The following is a 19,806-nucleotide window of genomic DNA, read 5'->3' on the forward strand; positions in this document are numbered from 1 at the left end:
GCTCGAAAAAGACTCGAAATGAAAAAAAAAAATCTTAAACTTAACTCGATTGAAGCCTCAAACTCGAACATGAACCTTAAATACATGAAATCTTACTATATATTTTTTTAAAAAAAATCAATACATAAATATTAATATTATTATTAATTTATTTTTTTAAATAAAATCTTAATATATTATATTTTCGAACTGCTCATGAGCTTTTTGAGTCGAAAATCGAGTAGCTCGTTTCAGCTCGTTAAGAACTCGAGTCGTGCTCGAGCTCAAGTCGAGTCCATTCGATCCGAGTATTTATCGAGCCTTGATCGAGTCGATCTCGAATAGCTCACGATCTATCTCGTCTCATTTACAGCTCTATTCCTTGAATTTTCAACATTTCATTAACTTATAATTTTTACATATAAATTTATTATTAATTAAATATAATTAATTAATATTTTATATAATCTTGATTATATAAAAAGATAAAAAAATATTAATTTTATTACTTTAATTATAATAACTAATAAAATTATACGGAATGACGCGTTTGATTTTCTAAATAATATTGAAGATTTAAATTATAATATTATGTTTGAATTAGATTAAAAAATCATCTCAGGAAATATTTTTCAGTACCTAGATTAATCAAATAATAAATTAAATATTAATGATTATAAAAAAATTAAATATCAAATGTTGGTAAAATAATAATTAAATTTGAAGTTATACGCCCTTAATCTAACTTTTATTTTTCTTAAAAAAAATAATGTCATACTGATTGACAAATTACAAAAAAAATATTTAGATAACTATAGTTAAAATTAATTATTATAAAGTATAAATCATATATATTTTAGATGAAAATAATTTTAAATAATATATATATTAATTCTAAAGATTTATATAAAATAGAATTTAAAATAAAATAAATTTGCAAGGAACATCCGACTTGACGGCTAATTCGTTAAAAACCAGACAAATGACGTCATCGTTGCCGTTAACATGGACGGAGAAATCCCACGTTTTTTCAAATCCCAATAAAAAACGACAGCGCATCGCGTGTTTTTTTTACTTTTTCCAGCTACCCTTATCGTCTTCTTCCTATATATAATTCAAAAACCAGATCAGATGATTCCGTAGATTGATTTTCCAATTTACGGGAAAAGTTGTTTAAATAAAGAAGAAATTTTTTATTCTTTCAGATGGCTGTTGATTTAGAGTCTTTATCCGAGGCTACTTCGGGTGCTTTAGGGTCATTGTTAAGCACCACGATCTTGTATCCTCTTGATACCTGTAAAACCAAGTACCAAGCCGAAGTTCAAACCCATGGTCAACGAAAATACAGGTAAACCCAATTCTTTTTTTTTTCAAGTTATACTTCTTTTTATTGTTTCTAAATTCTGGGTTTGTTTTGTTTTGTTGTGATCATGATCCGGTTGTTATTTTATGTGTGAATTTGTTATGAATTGAGTCTCTTTTTTAATATGCCTTCAGCTTTTTTTTATTGGTTATGGTGGTTGAAAAGAATGAGTCTTCTGTGAAAGAGAACAGGCATAGAGTAAAAGAGTAATTTACTATCCATTGATGATCTAGAATTGTGATTTGCTTATTTGTTAAAGTGAATGTAGTCCTAGCATAACGAGTCATGTTAATTGAATTGGATCATGTAAGTTATAATGTTAATTTCGTTTTCGGGTTTTGTTATGCCCGTCTTACCCTTTTTTTGGGTTGATGTGGAAAATTAGTGCCTGCAGCTTGATAGGATTATAACGGAGTTCTATTCTGATCGAACTCTTCAGAGCTAGTCAGTGATGAGTGAGGAAGGAGAGAGTTAGGATGTTAGTAGAGGAATAAACTTTCGGTATCCTTATCGTACATGATTACATAACTATAGTAGATTTTACCGTATTCGTAACATATGTGATTACATTACCGTAGTACCTTTCAGTATAATAATCTATACAAAGTCATCTGAGATCATCTGAGATCATCTGATCAATAGTTACCATGAATTTCAAACAGCCTTTTTACCTTGTAGATTTTGATTTTTCTACGAGCTTGCGCATAAACTAGATTTTCTTCACTTCCCTTTCCCATTCTTGTAATATGTTTTCCTTTTAGACCATATGTTTGGAAAAGGAAGATACTTGTTCCCTTTTTATTGATGTTGTGCTGCCCCTGTTGCCAATGCACTAAGTTCTTCCATTGAGCTTCTCTGTTTTTGACCTCATTTTCTTATCTCATACAGGAGCCTTTCAGACGTACTTTGGGAAGCGGTATCTACCGGCCGAGTTCTTTCTTTATACCAAGGTTTAGGCACAAAAAACCTACAGTCATTCATTGCACAGTTTATCTATTTCTATGGATATAGCTACTTCAAAAGACTGTATCTAGAAAAGAGCAATTGCAAGTCGATTGGAACGAAAGCAAACTTGATTCTTGCTGCAGCGGCAGGGGCTTGTACTGCTATTGTCACTCAGGTGAGACATCGTTTGGCAAGTCAATTATGTTTTTGGTTTGAATATATTAAATGCTTTTATCTTTCCAAGAAAAAAGGCTGCAGTTCTACTTCAAATCCCTAATCGGATTGTATATAGAGATTGAACTGTAGGATGCTTTGGAACAATATGGATTACTCAACCCCCCATGTTCAGTTAGAAATTACCATCATCTATGATTTACGCTTTTTCTCGGAGGTGTTTGACGTTAGCTGCAATGACAAATTAAACATGAGTAGAATATGCTATACTGAAATTAAAAATGTCGATTTTGATTATGGAGTTTGATGTTAAATACCTAGTTTATCACTTTGTAGCCCCTGGATACAGCCTCCTCAAGGATGCAAACCAGTGCGTTTGGAAAATCGAAAGGGCTCTGGAAGACCCTCTCAGAGGGCACCTTGAGTGATGCATTCGATGGCCTTGGCATATCACTTTTGCTTACCTCCAACCCTTCAATTCAGGTGCTTGCATATACTGCTATTTTCGGTTCTTACTATCAAATATCGATTGTTTAGTTCCTGCCCTCGTAACTAAAGCTAGAATTATGGTAAACTGCAGTTTACAGTTTTTGATCAGCTGAAACAAAGACTACTTAAGCAAAAATTGAAGGAAGCAGAGCATGGTTCGTCCCCGGTAGTTCTATCTGCCTTCACAGCTTTCCTGTTAGGTGCGGTTTCGAAGAGTATCGCTACTATTTTGACTTATCCGGCAATCAGGTAAATAGCCGCTCTCCCATATTGCGACATCGTAGAAGCATGCACTAGAGTTGAATTTTACTGAAGTAATGTGTTCATCTGCTCAATGCAGGTGCAAGGTAATGATCCAAGCCGCAGATCCAGACGACGACGACAATGATAAAACCAAGAGAGCTCAACAAAAACCACGGAAAACAGTGTTGGATGTTGTTCGTACTATTTGGAAAAGGGAGGGGATTTCCGGCTTTTTCAAGGGATTAGAGGCTCAAATCACGAAGACCGTGTTAAGCTCCGCTTTGCTTCTGATGATCAAAGAGAAAATCTCAGCCACAGCCTGGGTTCTTATACTTGCTCTCCAAAGATATCTATTTCTTACAAGGGGTAGACTAAAAAATGCATGACATGAACAAATATCAGCTATTACTTGAAAGTCAAGTTAATGATCTGGCTTCATTCGAATACAAACTGTTTGTAGTTTATGGGACTAAGGTTCGGATTCTTTGAAACGTAGCTGCAGCAACATCGATGCTCTTTCAGGTAAACCAACCAGAGCTGATCTCTTTTTTCTGAGTGTCAATTCTGAAAAAAGTCGATAGATAAACCAAAACAATCAAAACTCCAAACAATCTTAAACTGGAACTTACTATAACTTTTTTATTGACGTTATTTGTTGTGCAATACATATAATTTTTTTCTTTTTCGAACATAACAAATGTGTCTGTAGTGTGTACATGTTGATATAAATTAAGAAATATTTTAAACGTATATTATCTTATAATTATATCAGACCGATCAAAATATATATATAATAATAATAGAGCTACGCAATCCAGTTAACTAACTAAAACCAAGACATATATTAAAAATATATATTTGATATATTTTTTTAGTGTCTAAACTATCTCAAAATACAATTTAGTGCTTAAACAACTTTTTGCTAACAATAGGTGTCTAACGTTTTTAATGTTATACTTTTAGGTGTTTGGACCGTAAAGGTTATTAAAATTTGGTTATTATCTAACAAGTGTCATGCACACAATTTTTTAAAAATTATTTTATCTAAAAAACTTAGTATTATAATTAAAAAAACCAAAAAAAAACCCCTAACTTTTATATCTTCAGCTGTCGATCAATCACTGTCGGTCCGTGATTGTCGGTGTAGTGATACCATCAGAACCGTCTCGCAGCCGTCATCGTGAACCTGCGCCGATCATCTTGAAAAATACCATAAAGATCGTCAGATTTCTAAAATTTGTTGTTGTTGTTGTTTTTTGACGATTTCAATGACTACAATTGTTTGTATGTTATGTTGTTGTCATCATTGAGTTCCTCGTCTTGCTCCGAATAAAACCCAGCCGATGGTGACCCTTTACCGTTGGCAGTGGGGATGGGAGGGAGAGGGACGACGCAGTGGTTTTATTTTTTGTTTTTTTTTAAATAATAATTTTATTATTGAAAAATTAAAGAATTAAAAAATATAAGGATAGACACATAAAAGTTTAAAAATATAACAGTAGACACCTAAAAATGTAATGGAGAAAATATTAGATATCTATTTTTAACAAAAAAATTTATAGACCAAATCATATTTTGAAATATAGTTTAAGTACTAAAAACTAAAAAGTGTAATAAGCCTAAAAAATAAAAATTAGATTTAAATTCTAAAATTTTAAAAGTAAATAAAATAAGTTTCTAAAAATGAAAGCAGGGGCTAAATTAAAAGTGTACGAAAAAGAACAGGGCCTTGAATCATATTCTAACCAATAAATAAATAAAAGGCAAAAATACATCCAAGGCTCTCTAACTTTAAAAAAAACAATGTGGCCCTTTATTGGTTTTTTTGTTCAATGTGGCCCTCTAACTCGTAAAAAGAACTCAAAGTGTCCCTTTGACCAACGGTGTCCGTTATTGACCAAGATTCATATCACACTCCTAATTAGCGCTTAACTTTTTCTTAATTTTAATTTCAAAGACTAAATTGAAATTTGATTATAATTTTAGATCCAAATTAGAAAGTTTTCAAAAATTCAGAGGACTTGTGGTGTAATTACTATTTTCCTTTTGTTGGGCATAAAACCCCTTTCTCCCCCCCCCCCACACCCCACAAAAAAAATTCCATTTGTGGAAACTAGATTTTCTATTTCTCTCGTTCCATTTTTGGAAAGTTTTAGCAAAGAATTTTCAATTGTCGTTTCCTCGACAACCGAAGCTCCATTATCGACATCGCCCACACCAAGCTAGGTAAGTGTCTTTTAACGCTTTAAAATAATTTTTAAAAATGTTTAGAAGTTTTGCCACTCATCGCCACCACACGCAACCCCACGCGTCGTTGCTGCGCGTGGGGATCGTCCACCGCCTGGTGAACCGCCTTAAAGCGAGTTATCCCGCCCGCTGACCTGACCCGACCAGCAACTGTATCCGACCCACCCGTACACCCGTTTGGCTCAAACCCAACCCAACCAAACATGTTCGTTTTTGAACCGAATCAAACCTGATTGAGTTGAGCTGAGCTGAGTCGTGTCGCATCAAGTTGTTGACTTTGACTGTTGACCGTCGACATTGACTTTGATCGTTGATCGGTTTTGACTTTTATAAAATCTCCCTCCAAACGTTTTTCGATGTCCTGAGTCCGATTTTACGGCCTATTTTACCAAATTCTGAACCGAAAGCCATGAATCGAGGCCATTAATTTCAAAATACTTAGTGTTTTTAGCATTTCTACACTTTTATTCAATATTTGATTATGAAATTAATCAGAGCTATATTTTTTATAAAGGTACGTGAGATACCCCTAATCGAGAGCCGTCTAGATATGACACTACCAGCCGCGCAGATTCGTCCGATCTAAGTTCTACGAGAGCTACTTGTAGATTTCTGTAAACTATTTGATTAAAGTTTATTACTTATTTTATTAGGATTTTGATTTCAATTATTTCGATTCATAGGATCTAGCACTGTTACTGACCGTGATAGGCAGACCCGAGAGTAGGTGACCGTCTTAGACTGATATTTATCCAGTTTTGTATCTCTGTATATTTCTACACGCCTCTTCTATTATATTTTGGGTGACACGTGCTTTATTACTGCCTACATATTTTTATTACCGATATTTTGTATCCCTATGTCGTTATCACTGTATATTTACCGCATGAATTCTTATGATTGTTATTTTCAATATTTTAATGTTATATGGTCCTTATTTATTGAAATAGATTTGGTTTGAATTTTAAATATGATAAGAACTTCTGGATACGACATGTTACCATCTCGATTCGATTGTAACTCCCAAGCCGGGTCTAAGGTTTTACATTTGGTGGTATCAGAACTTTCGATTTTAAACACTCAAGATGTGGATGAGTCCTAAATACCGTATTTTCAAAGATTTTATGATATTTTCAAATATCATGTTACCTTACACACAGAGTATTTAAATAAATACAAGATTTCTGATGCTAGTCTAACTTTCATCTCCCGGAAATCTTTCACTTTGTCCCTTGAGAACTCGTCTTTTGCTTTTCATGCATGATTGAAAATTTTCGACGTTATGCAGATATGGATACTCCTAAATATCTTTATTCCAGCAATGGTAAGTTCTGTGAATGATAAGCTTGTTTGTCTGCCAGTTTCTCATTTTATCTTTCGGAGTCGCAAAATCTTTTGCTGTAAGTTGATGAATGGTGTCATCAACTTGGACATGCTGATAATATTATTAAAGTTGATGAACTGATTTATGCCTAATTTAAGCTGAGGTATTAAATTTCAGATTTCAGCATAGTAGAGGGACTAAAACCAAATTAGAGTAGAATTCCCTGCAGAAGATGATTCACCCACCATATTGGCGGATTGAAGAAGGCGGAACATGAGTAAACATTTGGGTATTTAGGGTTAATAATAGTAAAAAGTGCCTCAATACTCAACAGCTTTGAATCCAATAATTCAACACTGATTAAAAGGTTTGTTTGTGGACAAGTTAATTGAGCAGCACAAGCAATGGTCAACTGCACATCATTTCATGCATTGGACCCCATTGGAAAAAAGGAATTTGGAAGTGTCCTTAAATGATGTTTTCTCATGAATTTTGTTTCCATGCTCACCCTTTGAGTCAAAACATGTGGGCTTATCCTCTCTCATTTTGGGGTCTCGGTAGTTGTACAGTACGGCATCTTAATATAAGACGCTATCGATTTTGTTATTGTTTAAATATTAAAACTAGTAAAAAAATTACCGGTAATATTATTATTTTTACCTAAACCATCATTTTTTTAATATTTTCAGTCATTATTTAGCGCCTAGTAATTTTTCTGGTCATTTTTTAACACTTAATAATGTTTCTGGACATTTTTTCGAAAATTTGATTAAAACACTCAATAATAACAAAACCGGTTATTTTTTAGCGTTTAATAATGTTTCCGGTAACATCTTTTTTTAACCGTATATTAAGACTGCCGTACGTGATCATTCTCAGTTCTAATAATGTTATAATTAGCATGTTAGGGATACATAGACTTTTGATTCATAAATATCGGATAAAATAACTTTTAATCCTTAAACTTATTAACTTATTATAATTTGGTCTCTAAACCCTTTTCTTCACATTGATCTCGAAATTTCCTTTTTTAATCATTTTGTTAATGCGACACTATTAGATTCTGACTATAACATGAAAAAAGTGGACAAGTAGAAGGACATAAAAGTTTAGGGATTAGATTTGAAAAAATCACCAAATTCAAGGAGTAAAAGTTATTTTGTCCCTCCATGAATATAATCATGCGAAAAATGAATGATAAAAAGGTAGGCTAAAGTAAAGACAAATCTCAACAAGATTATAAAAAAAAAAACAGCTATTTAGCTCCACAAGGAAATCCATGAGAAGATCAAACCTACATTAAAATATTATTAGTTGAAACCTAAACCCCACAGGCTTAACAGCAGAAAAGATGAAGATGCCTTTTTATAAGGTAAAATGTATTGGCTTCTTCAAAAGGCGAAGAACCCAGTTTTTTTAATATAAATACAGAGCTGGTAGCCCTTGAAAACTGCATTAATATGGACATTAGCAAATCCAATAGTTAGAAGACGAGAGATAGGAAGAAAGGGTAAGTGAGAGTCAAATATAAGATCCTCAAAATGAGGCTCTTTTTAGACAAAATATTTGAGTTAGGTGTAGTTTGTTGGAATCTGAGTGACATTAGCTAAGCTTGGCTGGAAATATCATAGTATGAGATTTATATCGTAATCAGGGACGGGTTCATAATTTTATATTACAGAGGGTGTTTATAAAATTTTAGAGTTGAAAACAGATTATCAGTAAAAAAATATAAGAAAAATGCTTTAATTACATTAGAATATGAAATTTTCAAAGGAATCGCTCCGTCAGCCCCTCGGTCTATCTATGGTTAGAATGAACCAGGTGAGTATAGATGACTTCAAACCATTGAACCATTCAAGTATTTTATCAATTTGTTCCTAACATAAATCCTACGTGTATTATTTTCTTACAAGAACCATAACATGTCTATGACATAGTAAGTTGTATTGGCAACTTGGTTAACTTCCCAAGAAAACACTTCATATGCACCATGTTCACATAGGGTACAACTTGGTAATCAAAATTATTAAGAAAAACTGCAGTGGGGCTCCTCCAATGGAGACTGCACAAGCAAAACAAGGTCTGCACATCACTCTCATTGTCAATGCAAGAGAATTTGACCATAAAATATTCACTTTTTTTTAGCTTTTAATCCCTTTATAATACTTCTACCAACTGAAAACTCCCAATCCCATCTCTCTCTCTCTCTCTCTCTCTTGTGCTTTCTTTATAGTCTTCCATCTCCCCTTTTTCAGCAACTTGTGAAACACACACAATGGTCTCAAAGGGTCCTTTAGTAGGTTTCCTTTTGTTGATCTTTCTGAGCTTTTCGGCTCTAAACCATGGTGTCTTGGGAGAAAAGGTTCTTCTAAAGGTTGAAGATGAAGAGGAGACAACAACAACTCAGAGAAGTTGGAAGAATCAGCAAAGTGTGGATAATGGGACAGATGGCTTCTTTGCTACAATTAACAGAGAAGTTCCTTCTTGTCCTGATCCATTACACAACAAGTAGCAATGCCAAGCAACTGATACATCATACACCTTCGAGAAATCTGTATATATTTTACAAAGTTGTTAGAAAACCTTAAGGCTTATTCATTTTTCTTGGACTTATATATTCAAAGCTCTTTTTTAGGAACTCTTATAATCAATGACGTTTTGGTTTGTAGGAGATTTTATATGCATAAAAAGGAATATGAATTTGTTATCATACATTCTTGATCAAACTTTTAATGTGGGTGTTGAAATTGTTGTACAAATGTTGATGTGGATTTATATATTCAATGTTCTTCATGATTTTTTTCATGTAATAGGTTATCTTTCATCAGTTTTAAAAGTTTAAATTAAGGAGAAACATATGGTACGGTGATAAAGTACATTATACTCATTGTATCCGGCTTCAAATCTTGAAAACATTATTCTATAAGATAGTCGGAAACCTCGAACATAAACCGTAAAACGAACAACAGAACTTCAACATATGTGGCACAATATGGCACCTAAATTTTGTATCATTGAAATTATTGATGTTGCACGTACATGAGAAAAGAAAGGCACTGATGAACTATTTTGCCTCTCAACTCTTTATCTCTAAATGTATGGGGTGCTTATTTGATTTCACCCGGTTAACAAATGAATAAGAATACAAGCATATCACCAAAATAGGGCAGGATTTCTACATCATGCTTCTATATAACAGCTCTCTCAAAAAGAATGACAATCAATCTAAATAAATATTTAATAGATATTCGGATTTGATCGGATTAACAACCTTGCACTATATCGGACTCCGGGAAACTCAGACTTCTACATCTTTCTTCCAAGAGTAAAATCCATGTACCAGAGTAACTCTGATTACAATCCAGAAGCCTCGTCCTGGACAGAAAAATGATTTAATGTGATTTATGCCGTGAAACTTTCGGAAAATGTACCTTTGTCGTCTTCTCATGCCATCAACATTTTCAAGCATGTATTTGTGGCAAATTTGGTGGATCACGACTTATTAAATTTGCCCACAAGTTGACAATGGTTACAAAGTAATGCCGTCCATCCCAAAGCACCATTTTCAAGCCTGATACAAGAGAATCGAGATTATTTTAGAGACTGGTGCGAGTGGAGCTAGAAAAGATGGTCCAGATTGTTTTGCTTGGATATATTCCAAGGTAAAGTAAAATGGTATCTTTTAGAATCAGTTATCACACTTCAAAAGATGTTAACTGAGCATGATTATCATGTTGGAACATAAAAGCATGATTATCACAACTTTACCCATATATAGGCCCCACAAGAAACTTAAAAGCAAAGAACATTAACAATGTTTTAGTAAGTTCAAAGATTATGGAACTTAGGTTCAAAAACGTTAAGGACCGTGTTATTTGAGAGGTCGACGTGTATTATACATAAATCTACACTCTTCAAGACCCTATAGAGCAAGCACCTTTGATGACCTACCTACCCTAGCACATGACAACATGAAATGGGTTCTCTCTCTCTTTCCCTTTACATCTTTATCCTAGAGAAAATTTTATACTTGTCCACTTATCTTAAATCCAATAAATTCATACCTGGCACTGCTGCAGCAGTTAAACCTGATAAGCAGCATGTGGGTTCTTGTCCGTAGAAAACTTGTTTATAGAGTTCACGAGCATCAGGATCATGAATAATCCGAATGGAACCAAGTAAACCTTCAACATCGTATTTTAAATCAGTCGAATCAGTCAGGCTTTGAAGGGCATCTTCAAGTCCTGAACTTGACCACACAGTAAAACACTCCCGCACCAGGGCAAGGAAGTTGGTGTGATTTTCAGAACTGAACAATATCCAAGGCTTGTAGAGTTTGGAGGACAAAGATCCGACAATTCTGACAACTCTGAAAATCTCTCCAAGTGCTAGAATGTACTGCCTGCCTGTAAATGACCAAAATATCATGTAAAAAACTTAGATTAATACAACAAAGAGTGCATAAAAAATTTATATGTTCGCTTTTCAAGTAAAGCACCTTGATGTTTAGATAATAATTCATCGTGGATGTTATTTTGTAATGACTGCTTCCAAATCATAGCACCTTGTTTCAGCTCTAGTTCACAAACAGACAAAATCCTCGACCACGTTGCTACATAATTGGATTGATCCTCAATTGACCTCAATTTTAGAATCTTTAATGTTGATGCAGCATGTCCCAAGAGTTCAACTGCTGATGCCACATATTTCTCTGCCTATTGAATTGAAAATACAAGCCGGTGTCATGTCATGTTCGAAGCCATTAATCAGCAAAATAGTCATCAAACATATGGAAACCCTCTAAACAGCATTTCATATTCTGAGATGTTAACTCAGATATAACCATTCATGTCGAGAAATAATAAATTTAAGCACATGAATGTATATGACAAACAGATGAATGGAAGGGAAGTTATGTAGAGCAATTTGATGTTTGGAAAAAACGTCTTATCTCCTGAAAAATAAAAAGGGCCATACACAGATATAGTCCCACCAAATGAGAGTCCTAGAATCCTAGGAGTCGCAATGTAAAAGAATTACACTTTTACATTCCGTTAATGCATCTCTCAAGAATAAAATCAAATCAATTTCTTGAAAATAAGAGCGTATGCCGTATAGCTCCATGAATCAAAGCAAAAGACACAAACCAGTGATAATTTCTCTGATAACTGATATTCTGATTCCAGCACTTGAAACTTTTCTTCTTGTAGAACCTTGGCATATTCACCAAGGTGAATACTTCTTGAACGGAGATTCTCCTTGGCCACTTCTGATATTATGTCATCTTTTTGCAGTTCATTACATAGATCCTACAACCACAGGAAACAGACGAGACTCGGGCATTAAATATTCAATGAACATAAACAACTATACTATCATCCGAGGATAATATATGCCACACAAAGCGGTACCAAGAGAAATGAGCTCCAGAAAGCTTCAACGCCCAAATTTATGCTTTTGGTATGAAGTGAGAAAGGGTCACAAATTTAAGAAATATAAACATAAGGGGTTGAGGGGGGTTATAGACGTTCTCCAGATCTTTTCGCCGAAAACCTTTAAATAAAAGAGAGTGGAAATAACAGACAAGGGGAAGGAACATAGCAAGAATTATAATAAATAACTGCATACCTGGATTTCCTTCTCAATAGCTTTTACTTCACAATCTTCACCCGAAAGAGCAGCAATACTTTTATCTTTCTAATTAAAAACATATTTCAGAAACAAAATACTTTTAAAAACATAATATCAACAAAAAGGAGGCAAGAGAAGAAAATTAAGGACTCTACCAACCTTCATAATGTCAAGATGGCTAAGTGCAACAAAGCACAATTCTGAAGTCAATTTAGAATAAAAATCCACATAATCATTTAGCTTTGTTTTGGTAGAGTACGTTTCGTATGACTCTCCAAAACCAAATGAAGAATTTCGGTTTTCTCCTCTGGTTCCAGAAACGGCATCTTTAAATTCCCATGAATCATCATCAAAATTATTATCGCCATTTGCTAAGTCGGAACCCACCACTATATGAGAGGAAAGAAGTCCATTTTCACTTGGTTCGCTTATCTGATTTAAAGGAGCCTTTTTATCAGCTTGACTATATAAACTTGATATCAGATCATTGATAGATGTATTTGGATGAGTATCCTTAATGTCAGCCCTTAGATTGTCATGTTTAATCGAAATATCTTCATATCTCAATGGATCCTCAGTTTCAACTTCTTCATCACCAAAGATGGACAAGGGAAACGCTCCTTTGGATTTCTTTGAAGCATCCTCATTCCCCTGAGCACATCAAAGGAACAGTAAACGAGAAGAATAAAATTTTCCAATGTGTACCACGAGTAAACTTTCTCTCAATGATAAACAAAATACAATTTATCAAATGAAAAGGCATATTTCATGCAACAGGAATTTAATTCTTAACATGAGATCAAATTATAGAAGTTTAGCACCTCATATTTGATCCACTGATGCCCCTGCCCTGTCAATTTCTTTATGGATGAAAATTTACTCGAGCAATAAAATGAACAAATACCTGGATATGATTGCCAAATGAAAAAACTTCTACCCCAGAAGAGGAAGCATCAGCAACCTTTAGCTCTTCCTACAGATACAAGTACAAAAAATTGAGATTGATAAGGTAGATTGTTTTCAATGGAGAGAGAACAAAGTATCAATCAATTCATCACCTTAGTCTCCGATCCATTTCCAGAAGTTGCATCCTTAAAAGCCCAGGATATTTCGTCAGAACCAATAGTTTTACCAACTGAAGAAGAAATCTCAACATTTTTGGTATCGTTCTGCTTCTTTTGAGATTCAAAACTAGGGGAGAAACTAAATCCTAAGTTCCATTCACCAGATTTATTAGAGATTCCAACTGATGTGCCAAAAAAACTCACTAGAACCATTCACACTATTTCCAAATCCAAAACCAAATTCAGGTCCCTTAGGATTTTCCTGTTCCTGGCCTTCAACCTTCAAAGTAGTAAATGACAGCAGTAGTAAAAACAATAGAGTCCCCGAAAAACTTGTCAATACATATATTAATCAAAGTTAAAAGTACAAAAGAATTGCCTTCATGTATAAACAAGATCCAAATACAAAATTATACATCTCACCCTATATAGCACCAGTAACAACGACAAGGATTTTCTGGCTTATCATAATTGAAAAAGAATTAAATTTTACCTTAGTATCACCAGTTCCAAAGCGTGTCTCAGGCTCCGCAGCCTTGAATTCCCATCTATCATCATCACTAAACTCGTCATTCTCATCAACTACATTAGAGTTCGTACTACTTGCATTCGCAGTTACACCATTAATATTTGAACTCAGCGCAGTGGCATTTGTACCCAACGGATCCCAACTCGAAGAGAGCATATTGAAATTAGAAACCGGCACATTTGGATTACTCTAAAAAAAAAATCAATAAAACACCCGTTAAAAACCTTACTTCCTAAAACAGTCATGTATCTACGAGAGGCCTAAGTATCAAATTTCCATGCCTTCTTCACTTCTTTTTAACAAAACATTAACATTGGAAATGACATGACAATCAAAATAATAAAAGTAATATAAAGTTTACCTTCAAATTTTCAACGGCCATTTCTGCTTTTGGTTCTGCAGCTTTGAATTCCCAACCATCATCGTCCTCCTCATCAACCAAATCAGAATTCCCAACATTCGAATCCAAATTCAATCCTTTCTCACCCAAACCCGACCCATTTAAACCCGAATTCAACCCACTTAACCCCAAATTGGCCTCTTGTCTTTCCATCCCAAATGCATAGCCATTTGAGCCCAATTTTTTTTCTTTTTTAACCGAAGCAGCACCATTTCCACCCAAATCCAATGTATCCATCTTCAGACTCAATCCGTTTATGCCGGAATTCAACCCGTTCCGATTCCAAGTCTCCACCTTCGGATTCAAATCAATTACTGGCTTAACGTCCACACTCGACCGAATCCCATTTGACTCATTCGCCTTCTCATTCTGTTTATACAAATCCCCTATCAACTCATTTAAATCCAATCCTTCTCCTTTCAAATTCCCACCCGTTTTAGGAGACGAAAACGAATTATTTATACCGTAAAGCCCCGCGACCACTGCATAAGATCCCTCATCTTCTTTTTCTTCTTCCCCGAAAATCGATAAGGGTAAAGCTCCAGTCATCTTATCCCATTGTGTTTTCACCGACTCGACTCGGCTCGGAGCCCAGCCAGGCTGAGATGGAAGGGGCGATTTGGGAAAGGGGTCAACTTGAAGATCGTTGATGGGAAGAAATCCGATACGAGGGATATTACTGCCGGAGTTGATGAAATCTCCCAAATCATCGTCGTCGTTGGCTGCGGCGGCGGCCATGGCGGTCTTATTGGCGTGGAAACCAGGACCGTTGATCGAATGTGACGATGAGAAGAACATGAAATCGCCGAATCCAACATCGTCGTCGTTTCCGGCCATAGTTTCAAAGGTTCCAAAGGCACTTTCCTTTCTCCCCTTTTTTTCCCGCGATCTATCGGACCGTCTGAAAATCTCTGATTTTTATTTCGAATCATTTTCAAGGGTGCGTAGGATTAGATTGTGCGCCGCTGTTTGTTTGACTATGAAGGAAACCATTCAACGTTGAGTAGAATTATTTAGCAATGCTGAACCGGTTCATTATTTAGATTGTTTGTTTCTCACGTCTAAATGATTCATCTCACATCTGAATGATTCAGTGTTGATTGATTCAGTAAAACAGTGTTGAATGATTCAGCACAGAAGTACATTCTGAATGATTCAAAGTCATTATCAAATAGCATGTCGCATTCAGAGCTAATTCATACGGAGTCTCTGAATTATTCAGTATTTGAATCATTTAGCGTTTAATCATTCTGAAGTAAACAAACAGCCCCTAACTCAAATTAAAACAAAAAAATGTAAATATTTAATATAATTTTTAAATTTAAAAAAAATATTTTTATTAACGAAAGCAGAGATTAACTATGAAATTGATGTAGCAATTTATGGTGTTAATACATTCACAATACTAATATAATAATTTAAAAAATAGTTATATAAATTTTTATCGAATTTAAGAATCAAATCACGTCATAAAAGAAAAAAATAAAATAAACTATCAAAATATTATCTGAATTAAATTAATTAAATTCAAATAATAAATAAATTGAATTGATAATTTTTAATATTATTTTATAAAAATAGAACTCATATAAAATTAATTTTATTTTTAAATTGAAGTGATCAAGGGGGATATATCTTGAATACAGTAGCACCCTTCGACTTTTGAGAAGCATGGCCCTTTCGGACAACGAGTTGTCCAGCGAAATCCCTGTCGGAATTACCGATCTTTTAGGCTTGAGATCACTCAATCTGCGCAGAACCGTTTGTCGGGAAGGATCCCTAGTATAGGCAATATGGGGACACTAGAATCGTTCGACGTCTCTTTCAACCAACTCTATGGTGCAATCCCTGCAAGTATATCGAACTTGACATTCTTGAGTTATTTGAACGTGGCTTACAACAATTTAATGGGAAAATTCCAACAAGCACTCAAATCCAAAGTTTCGATGCATCAAAGTTTGCCGGTAACGACCTTTGCGGACCTCCACTCAGTGATAACAGCAGCATAAACGCTGTGAAACCTGATGATGCCGGAAATCGCAAGGGATCGGAAGGTGGACTTGAAGTAGATTGGTTTTGGTTTTATGTTAGTGCAGCCCTGAGATTTGTTGTTGCGTTCTGGAGTATTGCAGGGCCTTTGCTGTTTAAGAAATCATGGAGATATGCCTATTTCGAGATGTTGGATAGCTTCAGGACGAAAGCTGGACGGTGTTTCCATAGATAGCTTCGGAATCTAAAGAAATCTGATTGTCTTTGTTTATATGGTGATGGATTGTCCCAGAGTGTTGCAGCTAGTTAGTTGTATTGTATGCTTAAGTTTATACATGAATCAAAATCATATTTAAGACATCTTTTATTACATAATAACATGGTGAAAATGGGATCATCTTCATCTCTTCTTCATTAGCAATTTAGCATCTTTCCGAAACAGCTCGATAATGAAACAACCATCAAGCACCAGGAGCTTTAAGAATTCTTCGTTGCTGAATTCAACCTGACCCCGATAACATTCACGAGAGCCTCCTGCCGGATCTCTATGATAGATTCTTCCAGCTCTACCAATCGAGTTCTCGGATTAGGGCAACAATGAATGAGGCCTTCAAGATACTTCAGTTTGAGTCTTTGTGTGCCTTTTGAGTGTGTTCGGCCGTAGTTCCCAATGGAGAATGCATCAGGAACATAAGCCTGTCTGTTATGCCTGTAAAGTATGTTTGAGGTTTTGAAGATGCATTCAAATCGAAGTCCAGGCCGATGGAGAATGCATCAGGAACTTTTGAGCCTCTTGCAGCTATGTATAAACTCATCATCCAGTTCAAAGTTGAGATTAGAGACTAATGTAAAAAGATCTCCCCAACTGGTAGATAACATGGAGGTTCAAACTGCTTATTTATTCCGTCCGACTACGAAAATCTCTACGTTTGTATTTCTATTTTTACATCTCTAAGTAACCAAACTAATCACTTCTACGAAAATAAAAAGCGTCCTTATTCCGTACAACATTCTCAGAGATGTCCAAAGGAACATGTCTTGCCACAAATTTACCAAAGCAAAGCAAATATAAGAATACCCCAGGGAATGAAAACTGCAACAAAAAGCAATTTACAACACTGTAATTGCCTTCTTTACCTTCTATGCTATTACAGCCGGTAATGATCGGACGATGACTGCTGTTGGTCGGGGCCCGGCGGTTGTCACATCTGCTGTGTCATGTACGGGTGAGGTTGCTGGGCATACAAAGCAGGGTCGACAACCGGTTTCCCCATTATCATCCCCGGAGTCCCAACTTGGGGTGCATGCTGGGCAGGCATGTAGTATGGGAGTGCATCGGCAGGTGCTCCGACGGGCATTGCTCCTCGTGGAATTGATGCAAGAACTTCGTCTTTCAAATCCTCCCTGGGAACTATGTCGACTAAGAAATCGAATATGTCAGTCCTGGTAATCGCCGCCGCGATGTCGTTTTTCTGAAGCGTCCTCCTTTTGTTCTCTTCCGTGTGATTCCATGAACGCAATGTCAATTCCAAGATAAACATTTCACATGCCCTGGCGAAAATGACAGGGGCCTCGGCCGATATCATCCTCACGTCTTCGTCGGCTTTCATGATCTTCTTGATCCTGGCCAAGGGAAGACTATGGTTCTTGAAATCCGTAACTTTCTCGACTTCTTGATACTGGTTCGCCCAAAATGTCTGAAGTTGCTGTTGCTGCTGCTGATGGATTTGCTGATAAGCAAGTTGTTGTTGTGCAAGTTGAGCTCCAGTTGGCTGATTGGTCGGTTGAATGCCTCCGACCGACCCAGGATTCGGGGCACCAGTCACTTGGTTTTGATAGGGGGCAGCGCCATACGCCATTTGAGCTCCGCTTCCAACAATCCCCATCGCTGGGGGCTGTCCATGCCCTTGGTGATCCATTCTAACCTGCAATCACTAAAACATAAACAAATCTACTCGAAATAAAACACAAAAAATCGCAGCAAGAAACTCTGATTAGGCATTACATGTTTCATTGTGAACAAGGAAAACCAGAAAGTTAAGAACACTCGTAATTTCTACTCGAATTTGAACCAAATTTCATTCGAATGTACAAATATATCATCCATTATTTCCAAAAACAAATTCCTCTAGTATCTTCCTATGAAAGATCAAGTTCCATTAGTGATTCAAATCAACACCTACTTAACCTAATTGGCACATAAATTACCAGTTCTTCCATAAATAACATAACACGAACACAAAATTTGTTCATTCAATTTTGCATTCAGAAACTACAGGCTGATAATTTTTAGCCAAATCAAGCAAAGCCAATACATTTACAGCAATTAAGAACAGAAGAAAAACCATTAAGAGTGAAGATCATTCAAGCAACATCTCATAGACCAACCCAGATACGTATACGCTTGTGTATATCAATACGTATAAAAAGAAGGTATACAAAAAGCTTATACCTTGTGGAGGAAAAGGTTGAACCTTTGAGGTGAAGATTGAGAACAGCCTGAGACAAATTAAAAAGAAAAGATGTCAAAAAAGAGCAGAGAAGCATCAAAGATCAAAAGGGTAAAATTGGGTAAAACTGTTCCCAAAGAAATTTTATCCGTAGGCTGAGAAAAGATCCGATTTTGGAAACAAATTTTTAGGGTTGAGAGAAAGAGCATTGAAAAAAGTTGGTATTTTTAGACTTGTTTTGTGTTGGACTTTGTCGTACAAGAACCAACCTAAGATTGGAAACAATTCGTGTTGGTGTTTTTACAGACTTCTTTTTACTGTTCGACTTTGACCTTATAATGTCATAAACCTACTTCTTATACGGTCTTCCCCATTCTTTTTCGTGTTTTCTTTTCCATTTTTGGAAATTATCCTTTTCTTTAGTACTAAACTGAATTTTTTTTATATTGATTTAGTTTTTTTTTTGAAAATATTGATTTCGTAATTAAATATTAAAAAATGTTAATTTTATCATTAGAATTTTTATTGTATCAAACCGTTAAATCATTAATAACACGATAGTTCTTTTATGTTTATGTGCATAAGGATGTCAACTTATTTAATCATTAATATTAATTAATCATTGTTCGTTATTGATCGGCTTTTACAAAAAGATTAATGTTAAAATGTTTGAATTTCACTTATATTTTTTCTTCTTTGAATTATTTTTTTACGAAATTCACTTATAATTTAATTAAAAATTATTTAAAAGTTTGATATTCTAATGTTTTAATCTCTTCTCACACTAAATTGATAATGCTAGTTTCGAGGTATATAATTCATATTTTTTAAAAAAATAGTTTTCAATCATTTAGATTATCAAACAAATATCTCAAACTCTTCTAATTTGAAAAAGCCTTCAAATTCCCCTCAAAATAATAAATTTTATTGGTGTTAAAGTGATCGTAAAAAAATATTTTTTTTGAATGAAAGGGAA

The 19,806-nt window shown here is 35.0% G+C and overlaps 3 protein-coding genes across 4 annotated transcripts; 1 reads left to right on the forward strand and 2 right to left on the reverse strand.

Annotated features, from left to right (window-relative positions):
• Window positions 1–1,110: 1,110 nt before the first annotated feature.
• LOC120163952 (peroxisomal adenine nucleotide carrier 1-like) lies at window positions 1,111–3,662 on the forward strand. Its single transcript, XM_039173747.1, has 5 exons — window positions 1,111–1,327; window positions 2,231–2,462; window positions 2,798–2,944; window positions 3,042–3,199; window positions 3,291–3,662. Exons 1-5 carry the CDS (start codon window positions 1,185–1,187, stop codon window positions 3,577–3,579), a joined length of 969 nt encoding a protein of 322 aa, XP_039029678.1. The 5' UTR covers window positions 1,111–1,184; the 3' UTR covers window positions 3,580–3,662.
• A 6,428-nt stretch (window positions 3,663–10,090) lies between these two features.
• On the reverse strand, window positions 10,091–14,097 carry LOC120163962. The gene is made up of 9 exons (XM_039173757.1): window positions 13,956–14,097; window positions 13,457–13,742; window positions 13,303–13,371; window positions 12,558–13,049; window positions 12,396–12,464; window positions 11,915–12,076; window positions 11,266–11,482; window positions 10,832–11,173; window positions 10,091–10,338 (listed from the first exon to the last, which is right to left on the reverse strand). The coding sequence occupies exons 2-9, from the start codon at window positions 13,673–13,675 to the stop codon at window positions 10,229–10,231; spliced, it is 1,680 nt and encodes a 559-aa protein (XP_039029688.1). The 5' UTR covers window positions 13,676–13,742; window positions 13,956–14,097; the 3' UTR covers window positions 10,091–10,228.
• Window positions 14,098–17,262: 3,165 nt separating this feature from the next.
• Window positions 17,263–19,130, reverse strand: LOC120163959 (nuclear transcription factor Y subunit C-9-like). 2 transcript variants are annotated; one of them, XM_039173754.1, is made up of 3 exons: window positions 19,100–19,130; window positions 18,858–18,879; window positions 17,263–18,307 (listed from the first exon to the last, which is right to left on the reverse strand). In XM_039173754.1, the coding sequence occupies exon 3, from the start codon at window positions 18,297–18,299 to the stop codon at window positions 17,583–17,585; it is 717 nt and encodes a 238-aa protein (XP_039029685.1). In that variant the 5' UTR covers window positions 18,300–18,307; window positions 18,858–18,879; window positions 19,100–19,130; the 3' UTR covers window positions 17,263–17,582. The 2 variants fall into 2 exon arrangements, with proteins under 2 accessions (XP_039029685.1, XP_039029686.1); XM_039173755.1 differs by lacking the exon at window positions 19,100–19,130 and having other exon boundaries at window positions 17,263–18,305; window positions 18,833–18,879.
• Window positions 19,131–19,806: the final 676 nt, after the last annotated feature.

This window comes from Hibiscus syriacus, unplaced genomic scaffold (genome assembly GCF_006381635.1).
Source record: "Hibiscus syriacus cultivar Baekdansim isolate YM2019G1 unplaced genomic scaffold, ASM638163v2 tig00111503_pilon, whole genome shotgun sequence".
Taxonomy (NCBI): Eukaryota; Viridiplantae; Streptophyta; class Magnoliopsida; order Malvales; family Malvaceae; genus Hibiscus; species Hibiscus syriacus.

What these genes read in the sequence shown, in the direction of transcription:
- LOC120163959 (XM_039173754.1), bottom strand. Translation starts at nt 18,299, where the DNA reads ATGGATCACCAAGGGCATGGACAGCCCCCAGCGATGGGGATTGTTGGA.
- LOC120163962 (XM_039173757.1), bottom strand. Translation starts at nt 13,675, where the DNA reads ATGGTTCTAGTGAGTTTTTTTGGCACATCAGTTGGAATCTCTAATAAA. An exon ending in CATTTGGCAATCATATCCAG is followed by an intron (nt 13,050 to 13,302) that starts GTATTTGTTCAT and finishes TGATGTGCTCAG; the next exon opens with GGGAATGAGGATGCTTCAAA. An exon ending in GCCATCTTGACATTATGAAG is followed by an intron (nt 12,465 to 12,557) that starts GTTGGTAGAGTC and finishes GTTTTTAATTAG; the next exon opens with AAAGATAAAAGTATTGCTGC.
- LOC120163952 (XM_039173747.1), top strand. Translation starts at nt 1,185, where the DNA reads ATGGCTGTTGATTTAGAGTCTTTATCCGAGGCTACTTCGGGTGCTTTA. An exon ending in CCTCCAACCCTTCAATTCAG is followed by an intron (nt 2,945 to 3,041) that starts GTGCTTGCATAT and finishes GGTAAACTGCAG; the next exon opens with TTTACAGTTTTTGATCAGCT. An exon ending in TTGACTTATCCGGCAATCAG is followed by an intron (nt 3,200 to 3,290) that starts GTAAATAGCCGC and finishes TGCTCAATGCAG; the next exon opens with GTGCAAGGTAATGATCCAAG.